A 24,270-nucleotide genomic window follows, 5' to 3' on the forward strand; every position below is an offset into this window, starting at 1 on the left:
GTTTACAATTTTGGGGGCTGGAGAGATGGCTCAGAGGTTAAGAGCACTGACTGCTCTTCCAAAGGTCATGAGTTCAATTCCCAGCAACCACATGGTGGCTCACAACCATCTCTTCTGGCCTGCAGGCAGAATGCTGTATACATAATAAATAAATAAATCTTTAAAAAAAAAAAAGAAGTTTACAATTTTATTTATGAGAACAAATTACCTTAAACAAACAACTGTCTTATGTGCATATATAGACATAGAGTACACAATGATGGGAAAGGATAGTTTTAAGAAAACAGTTAAGTTTTCCTTGGTTAGATATCCGCTTATACAACGAAGTACTATACAATAGAGATTCCTCATTTTATACAAGTCTATTTTGGAGTAACCTTGAGTCCTTGAAGACTCCAGGGGACTGTTGAACCATGTGCAAAATAAATCTTCAGATAGATATTAAAATAATTTCTCAATAATTCTTTTTAAGTAAGCAAGATTATTTTTCTTTTTAAGAAGTAGTTATTAATCGTGTTGTCTATGGGACATTTTCTATCTGAAACAAAATTTATTTATTAAGTGCTATACACGAATGTTAACTTTATTCTTTCCTTAGCCAGAAAAATGACTGATTTTTGAATCAAAGCAAGCTATTCAAGCTTCTTTCATTCGATAACATTTTTTTCCTACCTAAAGTGTCTTTTGGTTGTATAGTAGATCATATATACGAAAAAACATGTAACTTAACTGCAAACAATATAGATGTAACAATCAACATTTTAACAAATGCAATCATGAATATTTTTATACATCATCACAAATTATGAGGCCAGTGAACTAAGGCAGAAGAAATAACTTTTCTTATTCCAAGATCATAAATGAAATTATTTTTCTTGTTTCTTTTTTCACTCTATAGTCTCAAATTTCAAAAAGGATCTGAAATACATAAGCGTAGATATTTCACTTCTTAACTCCTAAACTAAAATAACATTCTTAGAGAACAGTTCGTGATCCTCCCTGATGGTGTATTTAAAGGAAAGAAAGACGATATCATTAAGGGGGGAAATTAAATATTTTGAATGTACTCTGTAATACATTTATAATCATGATTTATTGTCCTATATTGTTGTTCTTTTAATATACCTCACAGAAATGTTTGACAAGGAAGAATGGTTAACAAGCTTAAACAAAATGTGATCAATGGCAATGACTGTCAACTACAATGGCCCTAAGTAGCAAGAAATGTTCTGAATAAACTGGTATTTCATCTTTTGCACAAAATTATACATTGTCTTCTGGTTTCATTGCCTTAGATAGAATTTTGAATTTAGTTAAAATTATTCATTCAACTTTAATCACTATATCTTTTTGCACTATGGAGGAGCTAAGAAACATATTGTGTGCCCTCAGAGGACTAAGGGCTTTAAAAAACATTTGAGAAGATAAAGTACCCACTCAGAGGCAATTATGAAGTCTTTAGAGTCCATAATCAAGCCTCTGGTACAGAAGGCCAGAGAAACTTAACACAGTCATATTTTGAGAGCAGTTCTTTTCTTAAAGATTGATTTGTATTAGTTTTGATCCTGTATCTGTCCATGTGTGAATATGTGCACATGAGTGCAGGTGTCCATGTTAGGTAGAGGCTTCAGATCTACGTGAATATGGAGGTACAGGAGATTGTGAGCCCCCTGACAGCGGTGTTGGGGACTCGATTTGGGTCCTGTGGAAGAGTATTGCCATCTCTCCAAACCCTCAACAGCAGTTCTCAAAGGGATTGTTTGGAAGGTAGAAAACATTTTGTGGTCAGAAACATTATAAATAATTGCTGAGGGAGGGGGCTAGGATCAGGCTGTGAAGTGATTAAAGAAAGATAGAAAAATAATAATTGCTGATTAAATATACATATTTGTAAAGAAACTCATGTAAGTCATAATATCTGGAAATTTTGTCTGTGTATTTGCTATGAAAGTGTGGTAGGAAGGAAGCAGACATATGGGGAAAATGATTATAAAATAGCTTAGAATGTCTATATGGAGATATTTTTTTAATGTTCTTGCTTAGCAAGACATAGTTACACTGATAGCTATTTCTGTTGTGCTTTTGAACTGAATCACTTCGGAGAATCCGGGCATCCTTGAAGCTTCTCTAGTTGAACGTCAACACACATCATTTTCACTTCCATTTACTCACTCAAGTGTTTACTGAGGATCTGAACTGTGTGCTTGGGCAACTATTCTCACTGGAAATGCATAAGGAGCATACATAGAGAATCCACTGAAAGTTCGTAAGTTCGTATTTTAGTGTAAAAATGGGAAAAGAAAAATAATGATGTTGAGAATGTATAAATGATTTTTTTGATGGAGGCTTATGACCAGTCTTAATTTTACAGTTATCATTTACAATGCTGGGTTTGGAATATCTCTTTGCTCCCTAGTGGACCTTTAGACAGGAAAGAAAATATAGGAATACAAATGTTCTCTGAGGTTTCTGACAACAATTTCAATATGGGAAAGGAATGTATGTGTGAAAAAAAAACATTCATTTCTCCATGATAAATGAGAAAAAAATAAGAATGATTCCTTTGTGGAGGAAGAGATTGGAAAGTAAAGTTTAAGTCATGGAGAGCCTGGGAAGTGATAAAAATGACTTGGACATCCAAGCCTGTCTGAGGCATTTCTTTTCTCCATCTCCCCCTTTCCTTTCTGTTCTTTTTTTCCTTTTCCTGTCCCTCTGCTCCACACCTCCCATACTCCTTTTTTTAACCATACCTGAAGCAATCATGTATTTTAGGGGTGTGTGTGTGTGTGTGTGTGTGTGTGTGTGTGTGTGTGTGTGTGTGTGTGTGTGTGACATGTCAGTTTTGGGCTTCAAAAAGTTGATGGTTCAGACCAATGTTCCAATTTCAAAGATTAGTATAGAGCCAGATAAACTAATTTTAACCATCCTCCAACCCACAAACTATTAGTCAACCTACCAGAAACTACGCTGTCAAGTTTTAAGTTCAAGAGGATCTCAAGTCTCCAGAGTGTCAGCAGTAACAGTGCGAATAGTCCCCCTTGCAGATGCTGGCTAACGGAGAGATGGGAGACAATGAAGAAGGGCTGGAGTAGCAAGACAATGAGGTGGGCAAGAAGAGGAGAGAAGTTTGAGAGAATAAATACTTACCAAGTGGCAGAAAAGTATTTCTGTCATTTAACAATGACTATCATTAATAATCAGCAAACTAGACCTACGGATATCAACTAAATCCTTCACTCTATCAATATCTAATGCTTAAGAAGACCGGGACATGGTTATAGTTGGATTAAGTGAGGGAAATTCTCTTGAGTATTAACCTGAGTCTTAAGAATATTGTGTCAGTTGATGAAGGGGGAAGGCACTATAGACAGGAGAAATAGCTCACATATAAGTAGAAATACATAAATTATCTACAGTATGTTACAAGTAAGCCACTCTACCTAAGAGTATGGACAGTAAGCCTATAGCTTAATACAATAAGGAACACGTTTTCATGGTTTCTAAATTTATAGAGAGTGGATTATATACAAAGACAAGAAAGTGAGCTGACTGGGGTGCCAATACGAAGAGAAGAATGTATGTCCTAGACTTTAGAAAATGGCTCTGACATGGTGGGGAAATACGGAGGAGTCTTTCGCATATCCATAAGCAGAGAGTATTATGATGAAAGCGAAAGATAGGGAAACCTAGGCTGCAGAAGGGAGTAGCCAACTAAACAACAAAATGGAGGAGTAAAACCTAGCTGATAGTTGCAGAATCGTGTGAGAAAGAGCAATCCACATCAAACCTAATGCATAGTCTCTTCATTTATCTTTCTTAACACTTAAAAGAAAATGCAGGTGTGTGACATTTGCTTCGGAAACTTGAACTGCTTCCGTGGGGTTCTAGCTGTAGTCTCATCCTCTCAGAAGGGTGAAGCAGGGGAATCACCGGAGACTAGGAGTTTAACGGCAGCCTGGGCAACGAAAGCAAGATGTATCTCAAAAAATAAAAAAAAATAAAAAAACCTTACAAACTATACATTTAATCATGTATCTTTTAAAAAGAAGCAATAATTAGCCATGGCATGATCTTTGTGTGTGTGTGTGTGTTGATTTTATTTTTTTTTAATTTTTTATTAATTTATTCTTGTTACATCTCAATGGTTATCCCATCCCTTGTATCCTCCCATTCCTCCCTCCCTCCCATTTTCCCCTTATTCCCCTTCCCTATGACTGTGACTGAGGGGGATTTCCTCCCCCTGTATATACTCATAGGGTATCAAGGGAGACCTGGTTGCACTCAGAGGAAGGATAGCAGGTTGCGATGGCATGATCTTATCTGCTGAAAAAATATAACTTTTGAAGACAAGTGAGAGAGTATGAATTCACATTTTTATGACGCATTATAACAGCAAGCAATTGTATAATGCTACATTTTCTATTGTTCCTTTGTGTCAGGATACACAAAATAGGTAGTGTGAAATAATCTAAATTTATGTGAAGCCCTATCTTATTTCATTGTTCTGACATTTAAAAAACTTACTAAAAGTAATTTACAAATAAAACCTTTTCTCCTTTGGAGGTGAAAAGGAATGCCTAATTGTTAACAGAGTTAATTTTCAGTTGACTCTTAAGATAACAGGGCAGCTTTAGGAGCCTAATTAAACTGCATATTTGCTCTAATGACTTTAGCCACAGACTGCCAGGAAACAAAAGCAGCAAGCAGGCCTGTTTTGTGTGTAGCAGGCAGGCTTTTCTCACTGTTGTTTTCTTCAGCAGAGGTTTTGAGGAAAAAAAAAAAAAACCTTAGAGGCAAAGCCATCAGCTGGCAAGGGAGGCAAAAGCCCTTATCTCTGCTTAGTGGAGAAGCATGTTCATCACACATGTCTTTATTTATGGTCAAAAAGAAAAATCAATTATCATCACTAGCATCATTTCTGAGCATCAAGAGTCCTGCTACATTTTGAGCTGCATAAACAGCTTTGGACATTAGTTCACAAAGATAAGGGTTAATAATCATAGGATAATTTGTACATTTGGTAAGAAGAATAGCTCTATTATGCTGGTTGGTTCTTATTCTTTATTCTCTTGAATAATGTCTCCTGAAACCACTCATATTTGTTGTAACAGTTTAATTTTTCAGCTAAGTAAATTCATGTTTTAATTAGCTACTTTTATTTTAGTGCAACTTGGAATTTGAATATCAACAATCATGTGGAAAAGGGAAGAGTCAACTTTTACTATGGGGACTAGACAGCCAAATGATTGCTTTTTTCTAACAAGACACCCAGGAAATCCTTTTAAAAGCAAACTCCATTAAATGTATATTTTTTTTTTACTGGAAAAATATAGCACAATGGTTTATTTATTCCCTTTGCTTTTTAGATGTAAAATATTGGCTGCATTGTTTGTGGGTTTTCCCTAAACTAAAATAGTGAATGAAATATAAACTGTTGTAGATATTACTTCTTATTTCTTATTTATTACTTTAAGAACATATGTATCAGACCCTAAATTTAAAGGTATTCATGACTGGACACACAAAGCAACTTTGGCTTTCTGGAGCAAGAAGTCAAAAAAGAAAAAATATTACCTAAGACACAACAGCATGCAGGCAACTGAGAGGAAAGTTAATGCAAGTTCAAGCTAAACACCGTTTGTCTGAACCACTGAGATGTCTGTGCCAATCCTCTGCTTTATTTTGCCTATGGAAACCTGACCTAAACTAAACAACTATTCCATATCATTAAGTTGTCCGGGAAGATGCAAGTTTAAATATATGCCAGACAAGCTGCAGCATCTGCTGCGTTTCATTCAGCAGTAGTGGTCTCTCCCAAATTCTTCTGTGTTGAAACAACTCTAGGACACGAGAGAGCTTTGCTTGACCTATAGGAAGAAAATGATGCTCTTCGAGTAAAATATTCTCTCTGCTCACCAAGACTCATGCTTCCAGATCTGCTTCTATTGTAGGAAACATACGAAGGAGAATCTCTGCATGAAGCATCTCACTAGACCTCTAATTCCACTTTGCTGTAGTCAAATAATACACACTGAGCACAAAGTGATCAGCATGGCTAACCATTCACTGTGGTTCTTAAAAAAATATTTCCACCTACTTTAAAGTACACTTGTTCCCCTACACTAGAGAATGCTGTCACATTGTTTCATAGTGATATATAAAATTGGTCTAGTGTAGATTCTCTCTAATAATGAATTGATACGAAAACAAACTTGTCTTTTCTGTTCAAAAAGCATATGATCTCTTAAAGAGATGATTAGAAGGATTCTCAAAGCTCTCTGTTGCCTGCACTACAAATCGTGGTGAGTAAAATTTACAACTCTCTCTAGAATAGAAGGGCATCAAATGTAATGTTTTTTTAATCATCAGCTGAGGAAAAAACTTAATGAATATGACAAAATTTTAAAATCTTTATTATATAAATAAATCAATACACAAAACAAGAATCCAATGGATAAACAACGCATTTAAAAAGATACTTTATAGCAGACAATGCATAGTGGGTAGACATTTTTCTTACTAGCAAACAAAAATGAAAATTAGAACAATAGGATATTATTTTGTTTATTATTATTTTTAAAACTAAAATATCCAATAATGACAAATGATGTGATGATGGAGTAAAGAAATAAAATACTTAAAAAATAATGTATGAAATATACACATTTTTACCCCAGTAATTGTTGTCTTCCGTTTGCAAAAGTAATAATTTAAACATTCTAAAGCCATAGATTCAAGAGATGCATGGCAGTATTATTAACAATACTGGAAAATGATTAATTACAATAATATAATGTAGAGTTGAGAATATATTGTCTTATCACAACGGTCAGATATTATACTACTTTTAAAATGTTTAGGCTGATTAATATAATTATGGGAAAGTTGCCATATAATGCTGAGTGAAAAGAACAATATACCAAATTATATATGTATTTACTGTTGTATGTAGAAATTCTCTCTCTCTCTCTCTCTCTCTCTCTCTCTCTCTCTCTCTCTCTCTCTAAATATATATCTATGTATATATATATATGTATATATATATATATATATATGTTAGAGACAAAGGGATTCTTGAATCTGCTCAGTATTTTCCAATTTTTATTTAGCAAACATCTTAATGTATTTGATTATTTTAAAATGTTATGTTACAGTATTTTCAAATGCATTGCCTTTTTTTTTTTACAATTCTATCAGAAGCAAAACCATGCATTTAGAAAGTTATAAAATATCATAAGAAGTTCAAATTAATGTATCCATGATCGTTTCAATTGCAAATGCACTGAATCTTATACATATGTGACAAGGCAGCTGCAACCTGTAGGTAGCAAGCCCAGTTCATTCACATTCATCCTGCTTTTATTCATCAGGCCTCTAGCCCATTCCCCTAACCTCTGTTGTTTCTAGCACCGGTGAATACATTAGGTTTATAAACTGCTGGAAGCAAAAGACATTTTAATGACTGTTCCTAATCTTTGGGGTCCAAATAAAAGCACTTCCCCGACTCAGACTTGAACATCACGAAGGTGCCATCTATTTTAATGTGTTGTTTTCTGTTGCTGACAAAGAGAATTTTTAAGAAAAAGGAGATAAGAGTATATTTTTATGATGTATCCCTGCCTAGTTTGCTATTGGATTTATAAAGGGTACTGACTTCCATTTTTGGAAGGGAGAAACACTTTTTTGTCCCACCGTCCCTCTTTTCAAATGCAGTTACTTCTTTGCTACTTTAACAACATCTCAACATGTCTCTATCCTTAAGAATCTGAGATGAGAACTTCAGATACAGATGAGACTAAGAGGGGGAGAGGAGGCTAGGAGAGGGGAGGGGAGGAGAAAGGAGGGGAGGGGGAGGGACAGAGGGAACAGGAGGGGACTGGAGGGGACTGGAGGGGAGAAGAGGCAGTTTTTAGGAAGCAGCACTTACACCTTACACTCCAACACTTTGTCCAAAAGGGGAGGCAGTAGATTCTTATTTTTGTGATGTCAAATTGTAAACTGAAACGAAGCAAAGACTTTCTTCAAGTGAAGGATGTAAAATATATTCAAGGGCATATATATTCATACAGTCCTTTGTTCTAGATGGGAGCTTTTCTTTTTGTAAAGTTTTCCAGTCTCCTTCAAGGAAAAATAAAATTAGTATTTGTTAATTCCTTAAAAGGCACCTTTCAAAGCACTGCTCTCAAAAGAATAGCGCGACATCTCAATACTGCTTTTCAGTTAGAATCAAGTGCGGCTTTTTCCAACATGGCTGTATACTTCGCAGGCCCCCAAATTTGTACTTTCATAGTCGCCATCCATCAATCAAATAGAAACACAACCTCTAGCGAAGAACATGTGTTTCCTGGACTAGAAATGCACTCTGTGTGTACAGAAAGCGTTCATTTTGAAGGTATCGCTGTAATTCCTGAGTCTTGAGAATCGCTGGCTTTTGTCAGGAGTGGAGAAGGTGAGGACGCGTGTGCAGGCTGGTGTGCCGCAGGTCTGAGGACCCAGGCCTTTAACGTGTTTCCAGAGATAATGGACACTTTCTACTAAGAAGCACTGCCTGCCCCGCAGTGAGAGGTGGGAGGAACTAGAGCAGACTGCGATCGGAATGGAAAATATGAGCAGTAAGGAAAAAGAGGGCTCCTGCTCAGGGGGTCACCATGGCTCCGGAATTTGCAGGAATTTATCACCACCATTAACAGGTATTTTCCAAGGGTTGTTTACCGTCTGATCCAGAGACAACTAGATTGAGAAGCTCACCCTGGGATCCCAACCACGCCCCCTCATCCCTCACCCCCACCCCTCCCACTAAACTAATGAATTCAGGGCCATCCCCTTGCTGGATCCTCCCCATTGGCTCGAATCCTAACCAATCAGAGCCTTGCAAGGATTTCACCTGGTACCCGCTTCCTAAATAAACAAACAAACCGTTTGCACTGTGCCAGCCCTATCCCCTCCCATCACCTCTAGCCCCCTTCAGCGGAATGAGTGTGGGCTGTAGCAATCCATCCTGGCTTGGTGGCTGGCCGACCTGTCGCCCACCCTTCACTTCTACCCTTGCCCCAGCCCGCTGGTACTATAGACTGGCCTCGGTGTGGTTAGAGAGACCTGCCTCCTCCCGTCTGTTCCGCTTTGAACCTAAGGCCCTTAAATTCACCCAAAGGGTCTCTGCCAACTTGAAGATGGCCCTGACACCTCGGTCCTTGTCCCCCCCGCCCCTTTGCACACCTCTACTGATGGCCTTCTGCGCCCCTCCACGGCTCTGGTAACTGGATCAGGAGCGGGCAGCCGCGTGAGGCGACAGTCACGTGTTGTTTTGCCCACTGCCTTGAGCCCAGTTAAGTGGGCGGGGACGCAGGCCTAGGCGGGAGGGGTCTAGGGCGGGCAGACAGGGGGAGACAGCCTCTTCCCCCCCTAAGCCCTCCCTTCTGGAGCACCCCCTCCCCTCCGCTCACCTTAAAACCACTGTGCATCACCATGGCGAGTTGCTCCTTCGCTGGCGACCAAGCGCTTAGGAGACTGAGAGCTGCAGCAGCAGCAGCCTCCGCAGCTCTAGCAGCAGTGGCGACCACCCCGCTTCTTTCCTCGGGAACCCCGACCGCACTCATTGGGGCCGGGTCGTCCTGTCCGGGAGCCATGTGGCTCTCCACAGCCACTGGCTCCCGGTCAGACTCCGAGTCCGAAGAGGAGGACCTCCCCGTCGGGGATGAAGTCTGCAAACGCGGCTACCTGAGGAAGCAAAAGCATGGACACAGGCGTTACTTCGTGCTCAAACTCGAGACCGCAGACGCTCCAGCTCGGCTCGAATACTATGAAAATGCCAGGAAGTTCCGGCACAGTGTCCGTGCAGCGGCGGCTGCCGCAGCAGCTGCCGCCTCTGGGGCTGCGGTCCCCGCGCTCATCCCACCAAGGCGCGTGATCACCCTGTACCAGTGCTTCTCCGTGAGCCAGCGTGCTGATGCCAGGTACCGACACCTCATTGCCCTTTTTACCCAGGACGAGTACTTCGCGATGGTGGCAGAGAACGAGTCGGAACAAGAAAGCTGGTACTTGCTCCTCAGCCGCCTCATCCTCGAGAGCAAGCGCCGCCGCTGCAGCACGCTAGGCGCGCAGCCGGACGGGGAGCCGGCTGCCCTGGCGGCGGCAGCGGCGGCGGAGCCACCCTTCTACAAAGATGTGTGGCAGGTAGTAGTGAAACCCAGGGGGCTGGGGCACCGAAAAGAGCTGAGCGGCGTGTTCCGGCTGTGTCTTACCGACGAAGAGGTCGTGTTTGTACGGCTCAATACCGAAGTGGCCAGTGTGGTCGTCCAGCTCCTGAGCATTCGTCGATGTGGGCACTCGGAGCAGTACTTCTTCTTGGAAGTAGGTAGGTCCACTGTCATCGGTCCAGGGGAGCTGTGGATGCAGGTGGATGACTGTGTGGTGGCCCAAAATATGCATGAGTTGTTTTTGGAGAAGATGAGAGCCTTGTGCGCAGACGAATACCGAGCCCGATGCCGCAGCTACAGCATCAGCGTTGGCGCCCACCTGTTAACCCTGCTGTCCACTAGGAGGCACCTGGGCTTGCTCCCGCTAGAGCCCGGAGGCTGGCTCCGAAGATCCCGCTTTGAGCAATTTTACCACCTCAGGGCTATCGGTAACAGGGAAGAAGAGATGCTCTTTACCCGGCGCTTAATCACACCCAGCGAGCCCCTGCCTCCCCCCAGGAGAGGAAGGGGGCACCTGCCTAGAGCCCGCAGGTCCAGGAGAGCGGTTTCAGTACCACCCAGCTTTTTCCACCGCTTAGCACCTAGCCCACAGCCTGTCCCACAGCCTGAAGACACCCCCAAGGACAGAGCTATTGAAGCCTCTGGCTCCAGCTCGGGCAATTCTGAAAAAGACAAGGAGAGTGAAGAAGGAAACGGAGGTGATTACATGCCCATGAACAACTGGGGCTCAGGAGATGGCCGGGGCTCCGGAGGCGGACAGGGCTCAAGTGGCCAAGGCTCCAGTAGCCAGAGCTCAGGAGGGAGGCAGGGATCTGGAGGTGGCCAAGGCTCTGGAAGCCAGGGCGCTGGAGGAAACCAGTGTTCAGGAAATGGGCAGGGCATGGCAGGTGGCCATGGCTCAGGTGGAGGGCAGAGGCCAGGAGGTGGCCATGGCTCAGGTGGTGGCCAGGGGCCCGGAGATGGTCATGGCTCAGGTGGGAGCAAGAACTCAGGCGGGAGCCAGGGCTCAGGAAGTGGGAAAAATTCGGATGATAGTGCCCGTGGAAAATCTCTGAAGAAAAGATCCTACTTTGGTAAATTCACTCAAAGCAAGCCCCAGCAAATGCTGCCTCCTCCACCACCCCCACCTCCTCTCCCACCAGCTGGAGCAACTGGTGGAAAAGGGAAGTCTGGGGGAAGATTCCGACTTTATTTTTGTGCAGACAGGGGAGCCACAAAAGAACGCAAAGAACCCAAAGAGGCGAGAGATGTGGAGACCCCAGAAGGTGCGACCCGGGGGCCTCGCAGAGCCAGAGCTTTTGATGAAGATGAAGATGACCCTTATGTGCCAATGAGACCAGGGGTGGCTGCTCCTCTGGCATGTTCCAGTGATTATATGCCAATGGCTCCTCAAAATTCCTCGGCTTCAAAAAAGCGCCACTCTAGGTCACCCTTCGAAGACTCCAGAGGTTACATGATGATGTTTCCCAGAGTGAGCCCACCACCACCTGCTCCAAGTGCTCCGAAAGCACCAGATGCCAATAAAGAGGATGACTCAAAGGACAATGACAGTGACAGTGACTACATGTTTATGGCTCCTGGAGCAGGTGTGATTCCTAAAAATCCCCCCAATCCTCAGGGAGGCTCTTCCTCCAAAAGTTGGAGCTCTTACTTCTCTCTGCCAACTCCCTTTCAGAGTTCACCCTTGGGTCAGAGTGACTACAGTGAGTATGTTCCGATGTTACCTGGAAAATTCCTGGGGAGGGGTCTAGACAAAGAAGCCTCCTTTAGCCAGGGCCCCAAAGACCTAGCTTCAAAGCCTTCAACTGAGGGGTCATTCTCAAGACCTGGAGACAGGGGCTCACCTGCGAAGCCTTCAGATGATGTCTCCCCAATGAACAAGGCTAAGAGACTTAACCGACTTTCTTTTATTGCAAAAGGAAATAAAATAAAGCCCAAACCACTAAAGCCCACACAGGAGCAGAGAGGAACTGACAGCTCCCGTGACTATATCAACATTGACTTCATTAAGAGAGAGCGCCTTATGCCAGCTCTCTCTGCTCAAGGACTGCCAGATTCATGGGGCTTAATTACTGAGCCCAGACGCACAGCTTTTTCTAGTTACCTGAATGTTGAGTTCGGAGTGCCCTTTTCAAATCCAACAATCCGCCTCTCAGATCTTTTAAGAGTTCTACCAGGTGCCAATTCCATCTCTCTGGCAGGTGCTAGATGGCCCTTTGGTCCTTTTTCAGGCAACGCTACAGGTCGCATCGTGGAAGAGGGTGAATACATTGAAGTAATTTTCAACCCAGCCCGGACTCCAGCCGTGCCTTTTGCTGACAGTGCCATTCGCTATGATGCTCAAACGGGTCGAATCTATGTAGTCGACCCATTTTCTGAGTGCTGTATGGACATTTCTCTCTCTCCGGGTCGATGCTCAGAACTGCCACCTGTAGTTAGGCTGCTGCAGGAGGAAGTGCAAGAGAGAAGACGCCAACAAAGCAGTGCCCAAAGTTTATTTGCCAACACCAGAGCCGCTGTGTCTGCTTTCCCGACTGACAGCTTGGACAGAGACTTTCCTGCCGCTTCTGCTGGGGTTGCTGCTCAGGCTGGGGCGCCCCTCTTGGCAGTGAGCCAGGCTTTAGCGGTGGTCTCCGGGCTCGCAGTGGCCCCCAGCATTGGCGCTCTCTTTGCTGGCTTCCAGGCTGCTGCAGGGTTTGACTCCGCCTCCGCTCCCTGGTTCCAACCTGTTGCTAATGCTCTCGGCGCCCCAGCTGTAAGAGGGGTCCAGGACATTGCTGCAGGCTGGAATCCTGCAGCCCTTAACCAAGCTGCCAGAGGCGCGGACCTGGTAGCCGATGCAGCCGCTCCCCCACCACCACCTCGCCAGAGTCCGGTGCTGAGACCCCCAGAGAGAGCGGATTCTGAGGACGACGACAACGACAATGGCAGCGGCGACGACGACGATGATGATGACGACGACATTTACGTGAGAATGGACTTTGCCAGACGTGACAAGAAGAAGTGACCACTCTCCGAAAAGAGGTTGGTGAATTTATAATTAAATTCCTGAAGTTAGTGAAAACTGTTGGGTGAGTGAGTGAGTGAGTGAGAGAGAGAGTGAGTGAGTGAGTCGAAGCCTTAGTTGGTATGGTGTTAGCTGTGAGATGACAATTCATCATTTAGTAATGTTATTAGAGAGAGTAGAATTCAGTTTTAATTTTTCACATGTATCTTTTTGGTCTTTGCACAAATACAAGCTTTTATCTAACCATAAAGTTAGTTATCTGAGGGAGCCAGTTCTTAAACGTTGGATTTACTTCTCAGGAGCAGTTAAAACTCAAAGACCCACAGAATGAGGATGCTTTCAAAGATTCTTTTCTAGATTCTTCAGAAACTGAGCTCCATCCACTTATTTTCCAGCCTACAACTAAAAGGTACTTTTCTATGAGTGCTCAGTCTAAGTGCAGGGATTGAATGCGAACACAGAGAGTTAAGCAGTAACAAGACAACTATTAACATAGTTACTTTCAAGCAAGCAGTCAGTCTTTGGCTAGTTTTCTGTGGTTTGCCCAAAAGGTTAACTCTTGGTTGTCAGCGAATGGAGAGTGAATGCATAAAACCCCATGTGATGAAAAGATATTTGCCCTGGAAAGTGTTTTTGTTTTTACACAGGATAAATTGTGAGAAACCGTGAGTGTTCCCTTTCTGTCACTGGTAGGGAAAGGCAAGTCCCTTTTGTTGTGCTTAATTTTCCTCTTTTAGCTCCCCTCCCCCACCTCTCTACAGAAGTTATAGTGGCATCTTGTTTACGGATATGAATATTGTTTCAAAGGTTTAAAAAGTAATCAAAACATTTCATTGCTGTGTCTTCTGGGAAATCGAGGAAAGCAAGATAAAAAGGCTGGAGGAAGAAGGCAGGATCCCAGGGGCAGCCAACTCTGGAGCAGTGGGAGGTTTTTCAAGGCCTAAGTTTCTGAAGGAAGAGGACTGTAAGAACAAAACCCATTGAGTCTGTGTACAAAATTGCACAATGTTGTCTTGAGAGAGTCTCAAGAAGCGCTTGCAGACGAAGCCCTTGGAATGTGCCCTGCCTTCTCTCTTTAGAAGAATAGGCTGCTTTGCCTGGGAAGGGATGGTGCCCAGAAGCTTTCCTTCCATTAGTTAGCTGGGCAAAGAGTTCTGCTTTGATTGCTCTCTGGAATGCTTTTGTGATTGGATCTTTGGCCACTGTGCTTGATCAGGCAGAACAAGCTAGGGATTGATCCCAACAGTCACCTTACAAGCTCCCAATTTAGTGCAGGTGTAGCCCCCCTACCTCCTATTTCTCTCTCTGCTATAGAAAACTTGTCATACAGAAACTCCCATTTGCAACAGACATGCCAAAAGAGTGACCAGTAAAACAACAAAAGGATGCTTTGGCTTTCCAAAAGGCTTAATTTAAAAGTCCTTTAAATTGTTAGCTCCTCCTCAACACACACACACACACAGACACACACACACACACACACACACACACACACACACACACTGAGGATACTAAGGATTTAAAAGTCATAATTTCATTTCCAATAACTTATAGTTAGATCTTATACTCAAGGTAGGTACTGTGTACAACTTTGATGTAAAATCCACATCAAAAGAGTAACTGCTTGTGACCCTGTGGTTTTTTTTTTTTTTAATGAGGCCTACACTTTGCAGTGCTTACACTTTATAATCTTTGTTCACACAAAAAATAAAAATAGTGAGTTCATACTGTTCTTCAAATAAACTCTGATCTGAGGATTTTTGAGATCCAATGAGCATTATATTTGCATAGATTGCTGATTAATGCCTTTGGATCTATCTTGGAGATTTAATATGCTCTAAGTATATTGTTTCTTGAGGAAAGTCTTAACCTTATTGAGGGGCTACACCATGGAAGTAGTATTCTATAGATAAGTAGGAGCGTACACTGAGATAAACGGATGACTATAAAAGCATTTTGGAGCATGAAATCACTGTACAAATAAAATGTATTTTTATTTTGTCATTGGCTTAACACTGAAGTGAAATTTTAATTAATGATTTAGTTTTTCTGAAAACTAGCTAATTTTTTGGTTCTAAGGAGAGACTTGACATGTAATTTGCTGTAATATATCATATGGAATGCCACAGGAAAAGATGTGGTATTGCAACAACCTATTGCAGAAAATGACTCTAGTTAGCATTTTAATGTGATAAAGTGTTGTCTGTGAAGTGTTCAAAACAGGTCAAATAAATCTGAACATGTTTTCCTCTAATGCTATATATGAACTTCCACCTATTTCTGTTCTGTCTTTATTTTTTTATCTAGAATTTTAAAACTGAACACATCGGGTTAAGAATAAAACAGTGCTGTGATCAAGGAACAAAGGCACATTATTAGCCGTTACACAGCTCAATAAGTTCATCTCAATTTACAGAATGTGTTTCAACCTGGTCTAGATAAGTATTATGTCTGTATTATGATGTAATTAGGAATAGTATCCTGGTTGTGACTGTTAATGACTACATTTAGAAATACAAAGTTAACATTCTGAGTCACTTTTTATGCCTTTACTTTCATTAAAAGTATTACACATGATTATTCACAGTTGGGATCTTTATATTGAGATCTGTTTATAATGTCAGTGAGATTGTAATTCATTAAGATCACTTCTATCATGCAAGGAAAAAATAATGAATGTATAACCTTATTTATCTACAGTCAAGCTTCATGTAAGTATCTTGTACTCTCTTGTTTAAACCAATTAGAAAGAAACACTCAGAATATAATTTGAGTATGTATTTTCTTGATGAATGAAATATTTTAAAGCAATTCCTTGACGATGAAGGCTTCAGCCTTTTAACACATTAGCATTTAGAAGAGTGTCATTTCCCGTGTGGTTTAGTCCACTCCTAACATGTTGTATGCCTTTTTGCTTCTTTTAATGCGTTATCTGATATAAAATTGATAGGTTGAAGTGATTTGGGTTGTAAATTTCCCTGATATTTTTATTCAAAACAAAGGAGTATAAAATGGGCAGCCGTAGATGGCATGAAATAATTGGTCAGCCAAATTAGTTATATTATAACAGTACTTGGTATTGAAAGGCCAAAACCTAGTAATTAGCATTTGACAATTTAGTTCCTATTATCACCACATAGGAAAACCAAGCTTTTCCCCCCATTGTCCTGCTGCCAAGTCCTGTTGCTATAAATTATAGGTGCTGAAAGCAAATCATTTTTACTATATTAGACTTATTTATTGTCAACAACTAGAATATAATCTCCAAATACCAGTGAATTTCCAGCTATAATTGCTGGGTTGCTTATTTTAATGCAGCATCCATCATCCCCCCAAATCTGGATTGTTCTTTGGAGTAATGAGGTATTTGACCTAAACAATTAAAGAGGTCCTCACTAAGTTAAAGTTGATAAAGTTGTTGGCAATCATTAGTCATTTGCATTTGTTCTATTTTAAGACAGATGCTTCCAGGATAAAAATGTCAGCTAGGAGCAAAACATCTCTTTGAAACCAGGGCCAGGACTTTAATTAAGTATACCAGACTACAATACATTCATAAATACTCAACCAGAGTCTTTAGCTTTCTTTCTCTGTCTTTAATCGCCAAACATGAACCAAAATACTTCCAAGTCGTTGGCCAGCATTTATCTTGGGGAACAAACTCAGGTTTCAGGACAAAAACAAAAACAAAAACAACTTCATGTTGGAACAGACATGGCTGGCCACTGCAGAAAGAAGTAAGGATCACTGTGATTTTAAATGGCCTGTGGTTAAATTGTCAACTTGTTGATTGGGGGAATGCTTTACAGTTAAAGATTGATTGCCTTATATTTTTTCAAAGCACATTCACATTCCTTCCTTTACTGATGGTAAGTACTGGAAGTGAAGCTGGATTTAAGAATTGTCCTGTGTTCATGGAGGTAAGTGGCAGAGCTGGGGATGTAACTCATACATCTATTTTCCAACCTAATGCCCCATCTAGCACATCACACTGCCCTTTAAGCAAGTGCTTAATTTGTCATTTTAATATATTTATACTATATATGAAAGCATTGGGAGCAGAAGCATAAAGATGCCTTAGTTCAATGGTAGCAGATTGTGTTGTAATTCACTTAAGAGTGTTCTACCTGGACTATCTGTCAGGGCTCAGGTGATCTTCGTTACATTGAACTGTTTCCCATGGCCCTTTTAGAATAAAATATGTTGATCTCAGCTAGAACTTAATGTTTTAAAATCTGATCTAGAGAGGAGTTAGCTGCTCTTAGTTCCCAAACACAAATATTGTGTGTGTGTGTGTGTGTGTGTGTGTGTGTGTGTGTGTGTGTGTGTGTGTACTTGCCTGTAGGTGTGCACGTGCTTTGGGCCATTAGGCAGGTAGGTTTTGGAAGTCTTCAGAATCATTTCCTCTCTGAGGGACATTAACTAATTCTTGTTTAAAATTAAATTCATTTTCCTTAGCACCTTTTTAAAGACTTTAAAACTGTATAAAATATCTCAGACATTTCATTGGCAGTTTTTGGAAATATCTTCTGTAAAATGCTTAAATAAAACCCGTAGTATGTTTGGTGTTGGACATACTGTTGAGCTTTTAGACCATACGGATCATTTCCAGAGTGAGAAAGGGAGATTTAAACAATTTTTAGAATAATGAAGTGCATACATTACAATCCATTATTTTTGGCACAACTATCAAAATGCAAACTTTAAACCTGTTAACATTGTCAAAATTTTATATTTGCTTTATGAACATAAGATGTGCTCTCTAGCCACTCTATATTGATTATTGAGCACACGACATGGAATCAACATTTAAGATAAGGGAAATTTGTAGGAGCTTTTAATGCTAACAAATAAGCTGGTTTCAATTTGCATTGATTTAAAGAGTATTTTTTTGATTTCAGAATGATTAATTAATTCCTTTTAAAACAGAAAATGGTTGCTAAAAGATTTATTTAGAGAAATGGAAAGGTGATTGCTATTTTCCGTTGCATTCTGATATAACTTCTTTGTTGTTGACATTGTTAATATTCTACGACCTGTACCATCAAGATGCCCTTTACTTGACTTGTGCCCTTCAGTTCAGAAAACAAAACAAAACAAAACAAAACAACAAAAAAAAACCGACCTTACCTGATCTCTCTCCAACAGAGAATGTGGGAACCATTCTAGGAATCTCCTATCTAGAACTACTGGCTTAGAGTTCCCTAGCCCAGCTTGCTTGAATTCAGCTGAAAGCAACAGCTTTTCTTGTAGGAATTTCTTTTTATACTTCTAAGGATGGGCTGCCTGGCCCATTGTCATTTGTTGGCACAGTGGTAGCCAGGCTGATATTTAAAACTATCCATGCTCGGATTGACCATAATATGTGTGATGCTAATCAGACCTTCAAGATGTGCTGAATATCCGTTCTCCATACATTGTGATCACTCCAGCTAGACCTCAAAAGTTATATAATTTGCCTCAGTGTGATTATTACTTTCTTTTTTGAAGACTTGGAATATAAAGAGAATGTCAATCAAGTCTATACGTCCAAATTGATCTTGAAAATCGATCACACGTGCATCCACTGTGCCTCTGAATGAGTGGCTAGGGACTGTGATTTTAACCTTTGGACTTTGGGAGACATTATTATTTCTCTCATCCATCATGGCTAAAAGACCTATTTCCCTGGAGTTCCAAAATGAAACCTCCAATGCATCTCATATAAACAATGATTGGATAAAACAGTTCCTCTGTTGCTTCAAGAAATGAAGAGGTTAAATAGAGTCATATGTAGACCGTTTTTTTTTCTAACAGTGTTTCTATGAGGTAATTTATTATGAGTTTGAACTAACAATAAACCTGGGACGATATATCTTCCGTAAATTGAAGACTGAACATATTAAAATTCTACTAACTTGCATTCTTCATGTCAGCAGTAACTAGGCAGCAGAGTGAAGGAGCCCAAGTGTGTTTTGGGAAGTAGTGGGAAGACTAAGTAAGATGAAAAATAAAGAGACTGATCCCCAAACAGTCTATTTCTAAATAATCAGATTATGTGTCCCAAAGCCTGATCATAAAGGGCAGATGTCAGACAACAGGGATGCCCTTTAAAAACATGAAGCTTCACAAGTGGCATCCATTTTCACCTCAGATTCTTTTGACAGTTGTCTTGAAAAATCACTGCCACTGTGGGAAATGCATATTTGGTCATTTAATCTAAGAAAGAGATAGTATGGGTGACACTGTAAAGAACAGCAGCAGTTCTTGTTAATATTCATGCTTTAGGGCTAGGGCCTCCTATTTATCAACTTACACAGGATCATCATCCTGTATAGTTATCAAGCACACAGAGGTGTGGCAACAGTTCTAATTGAAGAGATGAAACCTGCATATAACCCGATGACAGCTAAGTACTGTTTTCAATAGGACTTTGAGATGGAAGAAAATTAGTGTTTGAAAGATAACCAAGACAATAAGACTGGAATGATGAAAAGAAAATAAGAGAATAATGTTACATACTTTTGGAATTATATCTTTCTCTAGTCTGCTGTTTCAGACTTCAAACCCTCATAGAGGCACACTTATGACTCTTATAAAGAGGTCTGAAATACCTGGGAGAAACTACCTTCTTGGATCAACTTAACAAATTTCCAGGATACAAAAATCATGTGTGCTTCATTAGTATATTAAAATTAATGTTCAGGTTTATAGCATTATAAAAATCAAGGCATAGAAATCTTCTTTATTAGTTTTTAAGAACAAATTGATACTTGCCAGATTTTGGAAGAATCAGAAGAGAAATCTTTTGACCTATCAAAGGCCATTAAAGTTTTGTTTCTTATAAAGAAAAAAACTTTAAGACTATAGCACTTATTAAAAGGGTGGAATTAACTCGATATTTAAAAAATGTTTCAGTTGATTGGAAAATTATGTACACAATAAGGTAAGTTTTTAAAACCTGTCAGTATCAAATGGAAAAATAGACCAAGACCAGATAACAGTCCCAGAACCATCGCCATTCATTTTTCTGGTGGTGAGATGTTATAAAAATGAATAGGAAATGAACACACGGTGTAATTGTCAGCTCTTTAATATTCCTTTTGTAGACTTTTTTGGATTGAGGTTTAATCCTGAATTACTTTCTTCCACTACTCAGCAAGCTTGTGAATTGCTTCATTTTGCTGTTCTTTGGAATGTATTCAGGGAATGTAAACTCATTTTAATATGGGCCGAAGAAAAGCAGAATTATAAAGGCAAATCTGTGGCTCTGGTTCCAACAATGCTTTGTAAAAGCAAGTTAAATTATTTGGGGATTATCCTTGTTTGGAAAGCATTATTCCCATCTACTAACATAGTTAAGCAGGAATTGACAAACATATTTTGTAAACTTGAAATTACACGGCCATTTGCTGGGTTTTAGTAGGTTATTCACTCTGCACCCAGTGTTGATGCAAGTGTTATATGAAGGCATGGAATAGAAATCAAATCTTTGGAAGATTTTTTTAAGCAAAGAATAAAGAAAAATGACTCCCAAAACAATAGATTGTAATTCCAAGCATTGTCTCTTAGGTAGCTTGGGAACTTAGTTTACACATTTCTTCAAAAATGCATGAAATGATGTGCATACTATATGATACTCAGAAATCCCTATTAGAAGCAATTTCAATGTACTCTATATAAAATTTATAAAGATATTTTATATTAAAAATAAGCTAAATTTGTAAGATGCCTTTGTAATATCACATTTCTGTTAAAACAATGTAGATGATGTGTAAGTAAAATTCTATGATATCTACCTAATCCAATTTTACCAAAAGAAAACGAGTTTGCTTTGCCACAATTTTGCCACAAGAAAATTGTCCTCCAATCCTTTGACTTGTGTCACCTAAGATAAAGGTAGACTTAAGTATGTAGGAGAAATTCTCTGTCTAGGGCTTCTCTCTGGGGAGCCACTGGGTTTAAGTAGAACAGTGTTCACACATGCAAAAAAGGAGTAACTATCTTAATGCCTTTGCTCAGTTGTGGGGTTTTTTTTTTCCTGCACAGGCAGCTCACTGTGTCCATTAACCATGTCTATGCCAAGGCAGCATCCTCAATCCTCTCAAGATGTGTTTCCTTTTGTTTTCGAATGTGGAGGGGGTGACAGCTCTTCACGTTAATTTTGAAAATAACTTTTTGCCTTGTCATCTTTTTTTTAATAGAGTGATTACATTGCCAACAAAACCAGACAAATTTTAGAAGAAAAATGACACCGAATTTCGTCTTCGTCTACTCCAGATCTGCCTAAAAGAAAGAAAATTCTGAGGCTTCTGAATAGAAAGCAGCCTCGATTTCTGGACTGCGGCAGCTGAATGAGCCTGTTCATGGAGTTCATTCTCACTACTGCCTCTTGGAGCCATTGATGGACTTAAGGATGTGCACACTGTACATTGGTTTCATTTCCTAGCCTCTCTGATCTGTCTCTTTGAAAGGAAGGAGAGGCTATAAGTTAGTATCTCATAACACTGCCATTTCCTCTCTAAAAATGTGTTAAGTCTATGTAAATATAGCCAGCATCAATTTTAATGACAGAATAGTTGGATAAATTTTCAATATGAACATCTTTAAACAATGGCAGATAAAGAAACATATGTAAATGAGAAGGTAGGTATGATCTGGAATAATTTTTTCTGAGCACTACATACTTAAAACTTTTCTTGGTCGAAGAATTAATATGATCGGCATTTCTATCTTGACGAGGCAATTTCAGTATATTAAAGACACGACTAAAGAGCAGATTATCTCAGATTTTGCTCATTAAGAATACTACAACATTCTACAGACACTAGTCATCAACTAAAGTCATGTCTTGACAGAATATTTCTAGGATTTTAAAGGCAGAGCCAAGGAGCAGGTTGTCTACTTGTTCGTGTAGAACCTGATGATGTTCTGCTATCAGATCAAACATTTCCAAACTTATCATTTTTATTTTATTTTGAAACCTACATTTATCCTTGTAAAGAGGCAAGCTTCCATCTCATTAGACTCTTTTTGCCTCTCTGGGGGCTCCTCCCTCCTACTCTTCATACGGCCTCCCCATCTTTCTGACTTTTCCCCTAGTAATGGTTCTCCCATGTTCAGGAGGCCTAGAAAGAAATTAGTGTCCCATATTCATAAATTAGCGTATACCTATCAGTTGATCATCGGCCTAAAACTTAAGCCAAAAGGAACCTCTTATAAGGCTTTTTGTCCCCTTTCTGGACAATTGAGCCAAAATAAGATGTACAAAATTTAAACAACAACAACAAAAAAGAAATAATCAGAGCAAGCTACCCCACCCCCATCCTGGTTTTGCTTGCCTCTGATGGAAACTGAATTAAGATTTTAGGAACCTGGACCTTTGAGAACATGATAACAGCAGGTGGTGACCACACAGGTTAGGTACAAAGGTCTTGAAGCTTGCTTAGAGCTTTGTTACGTGGTGGCACACAGCTCTTGGCTATAGTACCACCACTGGCAAACCTCCTCGTCTCACAGGTGGGTGTGAGTGAGCAAGTGTCTGCAAAAGTGTGTGAGTGCTAGTGTGTGTGTGCACACATTTGTGTGTATGTACACCTTCGTGTACCTGTGGACATGTGATTATAGACGTACCTGTTGTGTGTAACTCTGTTTAAAAAAAAATTGCTTCGCATTTAACGTGCAACTTTGAAGTAGTGTGATATTTACCTGAAGTTCTTTGCCACTCGGTTCTTACATCTTTGAATGTGTGCTTCTATCTTTGAGCAGGCTTCTAGTACTTGTTGCTGAACTAACTTTCTGAAGAACCGAGTTGACTTCTATTCTTTCTCCCTGCCTACCAAGCAAAGGGATTGGGGTGGGGGGTGTGCTCCTTTTTCCCCTGTGAATTGTGCCAAGGAGAGGATGTGGCTTCAATGCCAGTCACTGACCCAGTGTCTGGTCATTGCTAGGGCATCACTTTCTTTCATCAGTCCCTTCAGCCTCCTCTCTAGTTCCTACCTAATTCAGTAATGCAGTGTGGCTTTTGTTCATCCTAACAGTGTACTCTTTGGGCAGCCTTTCTTCAGGCCTTCTGTTACCATTTTATATTCAAGTAAGTTGTCATAATCGTTCAGAATTGTAAGAAGGAAAGATTCTTTGGAGGAAAACTGCTGTATTACTTCATTCACGTGTTTGGTTTAGGGGCTGCCAAAAGACAGGGTACAGAAAGTAGAGCACAGCAGTAGCACACTTGCTGAATAAATGAATGGAAACCTCATACACAACAGTACATACAATTAGTCACAGGTACAAATAGTCACAGGTACAGCATAACAAATATGCAATCTTTTGAACACACCTTCTTAGTTTACTGATATAATTAATTTATTCAGTATTGTGCTGGAAGAATCGATGGAATATGTGTACCGACATACTACTTAACTTCCAGTGACCAGTTTATGCTGCTGAGAAAAATAATGATGGAACGATTTGTGTGTGTGACCGCTACATTAGTTTGGTGTCATACATAGTTACTTGGTCAGTAAAAAAGTAAAGCTTTACAGTTCCAACAGTTCATTGCATTTGCTATTTCTGCTTCACAGACCTGCTTTGAGTTGCTCTGTGTTTGTCTTCCTTTGTAAATATTCTTAAACTTTCTTGTTTGTAAGCATCTTGTTTGCAGTTTGGGGAGACGACCTTGCAACTCTGTATAGTGTTTATATATATATCTGACTTGCTTTTCCATAGAGCTACTTGCAATAAATGTGTTCGTGTAAGTTATTTGTGTGAAGTTTCATTTTTTTTCTTTATGCAATTAGCCATTTCCTAGCATGTAGCTGTTGGGGCAATTAAACCACGTCAGTCACTTTACCTACAAACATGAAGCGTTTTAATAGAATGAGTAGAATCAACTCGCTATCAACTCATATCTACAAATATAGAGGTGATACTAGTATAAAACAATCTACAAAATGACTGCCTGGAGTTTACACGTACACCACTATGTCACACATAGACTTCTATATTGAATCCACTACCCTAGGAAGGTGAAGTGATTGTTTGTACTCCGACCTTTATCTCCTTCACTTGTCACTTAACATTATCCTT

At 40.1% G+C, this 24,270-nt stretch overlaps 1 protein-coding gene across 1 annotated transcript; it reads left to right on the plus strand.

The window, feature by feature from the left end:
• The first annotated feature begins 9,449 nt into the window (after nucleotides 1-9,449).
• Nucleotides 9,450-23,924, plus strand: IRS4 (insulin receptor substrate 4). Its single transcript, XM_084790413.1, has 2 exons — nucleotides 9,450-13,220; nucleotides 21,387-23,924. The coding sequence occupies exon 1, from the start codon at nucleotides 9,466-9,468 to the stop codon at nucleotides 13,201-13,203; it is 3,738 nt and encodes a 1,245-aa protein (XP_084646539.1). The 5' UTR covers nucleotides 9,450-9,465; the 3' UTR covers nucleotides 13,204-13,220; nucleotides 21,387-23,924.
• The last annotated feature ends 346 nt before the right edge of the window (nucleotides 23,925-24,270 follow it).

The sequence above is a fragment of the Acomys minous genome (genome assembly GCF_964271855.1).
Source record: "Acomys minous genome assembly, chromosome: 7".
NCBI classification, from domain to species: Eukaryota; Metazoa; Chordata; class Mammalia; order Rodentia; family Muridae; genus Acomys; species Acomys minous.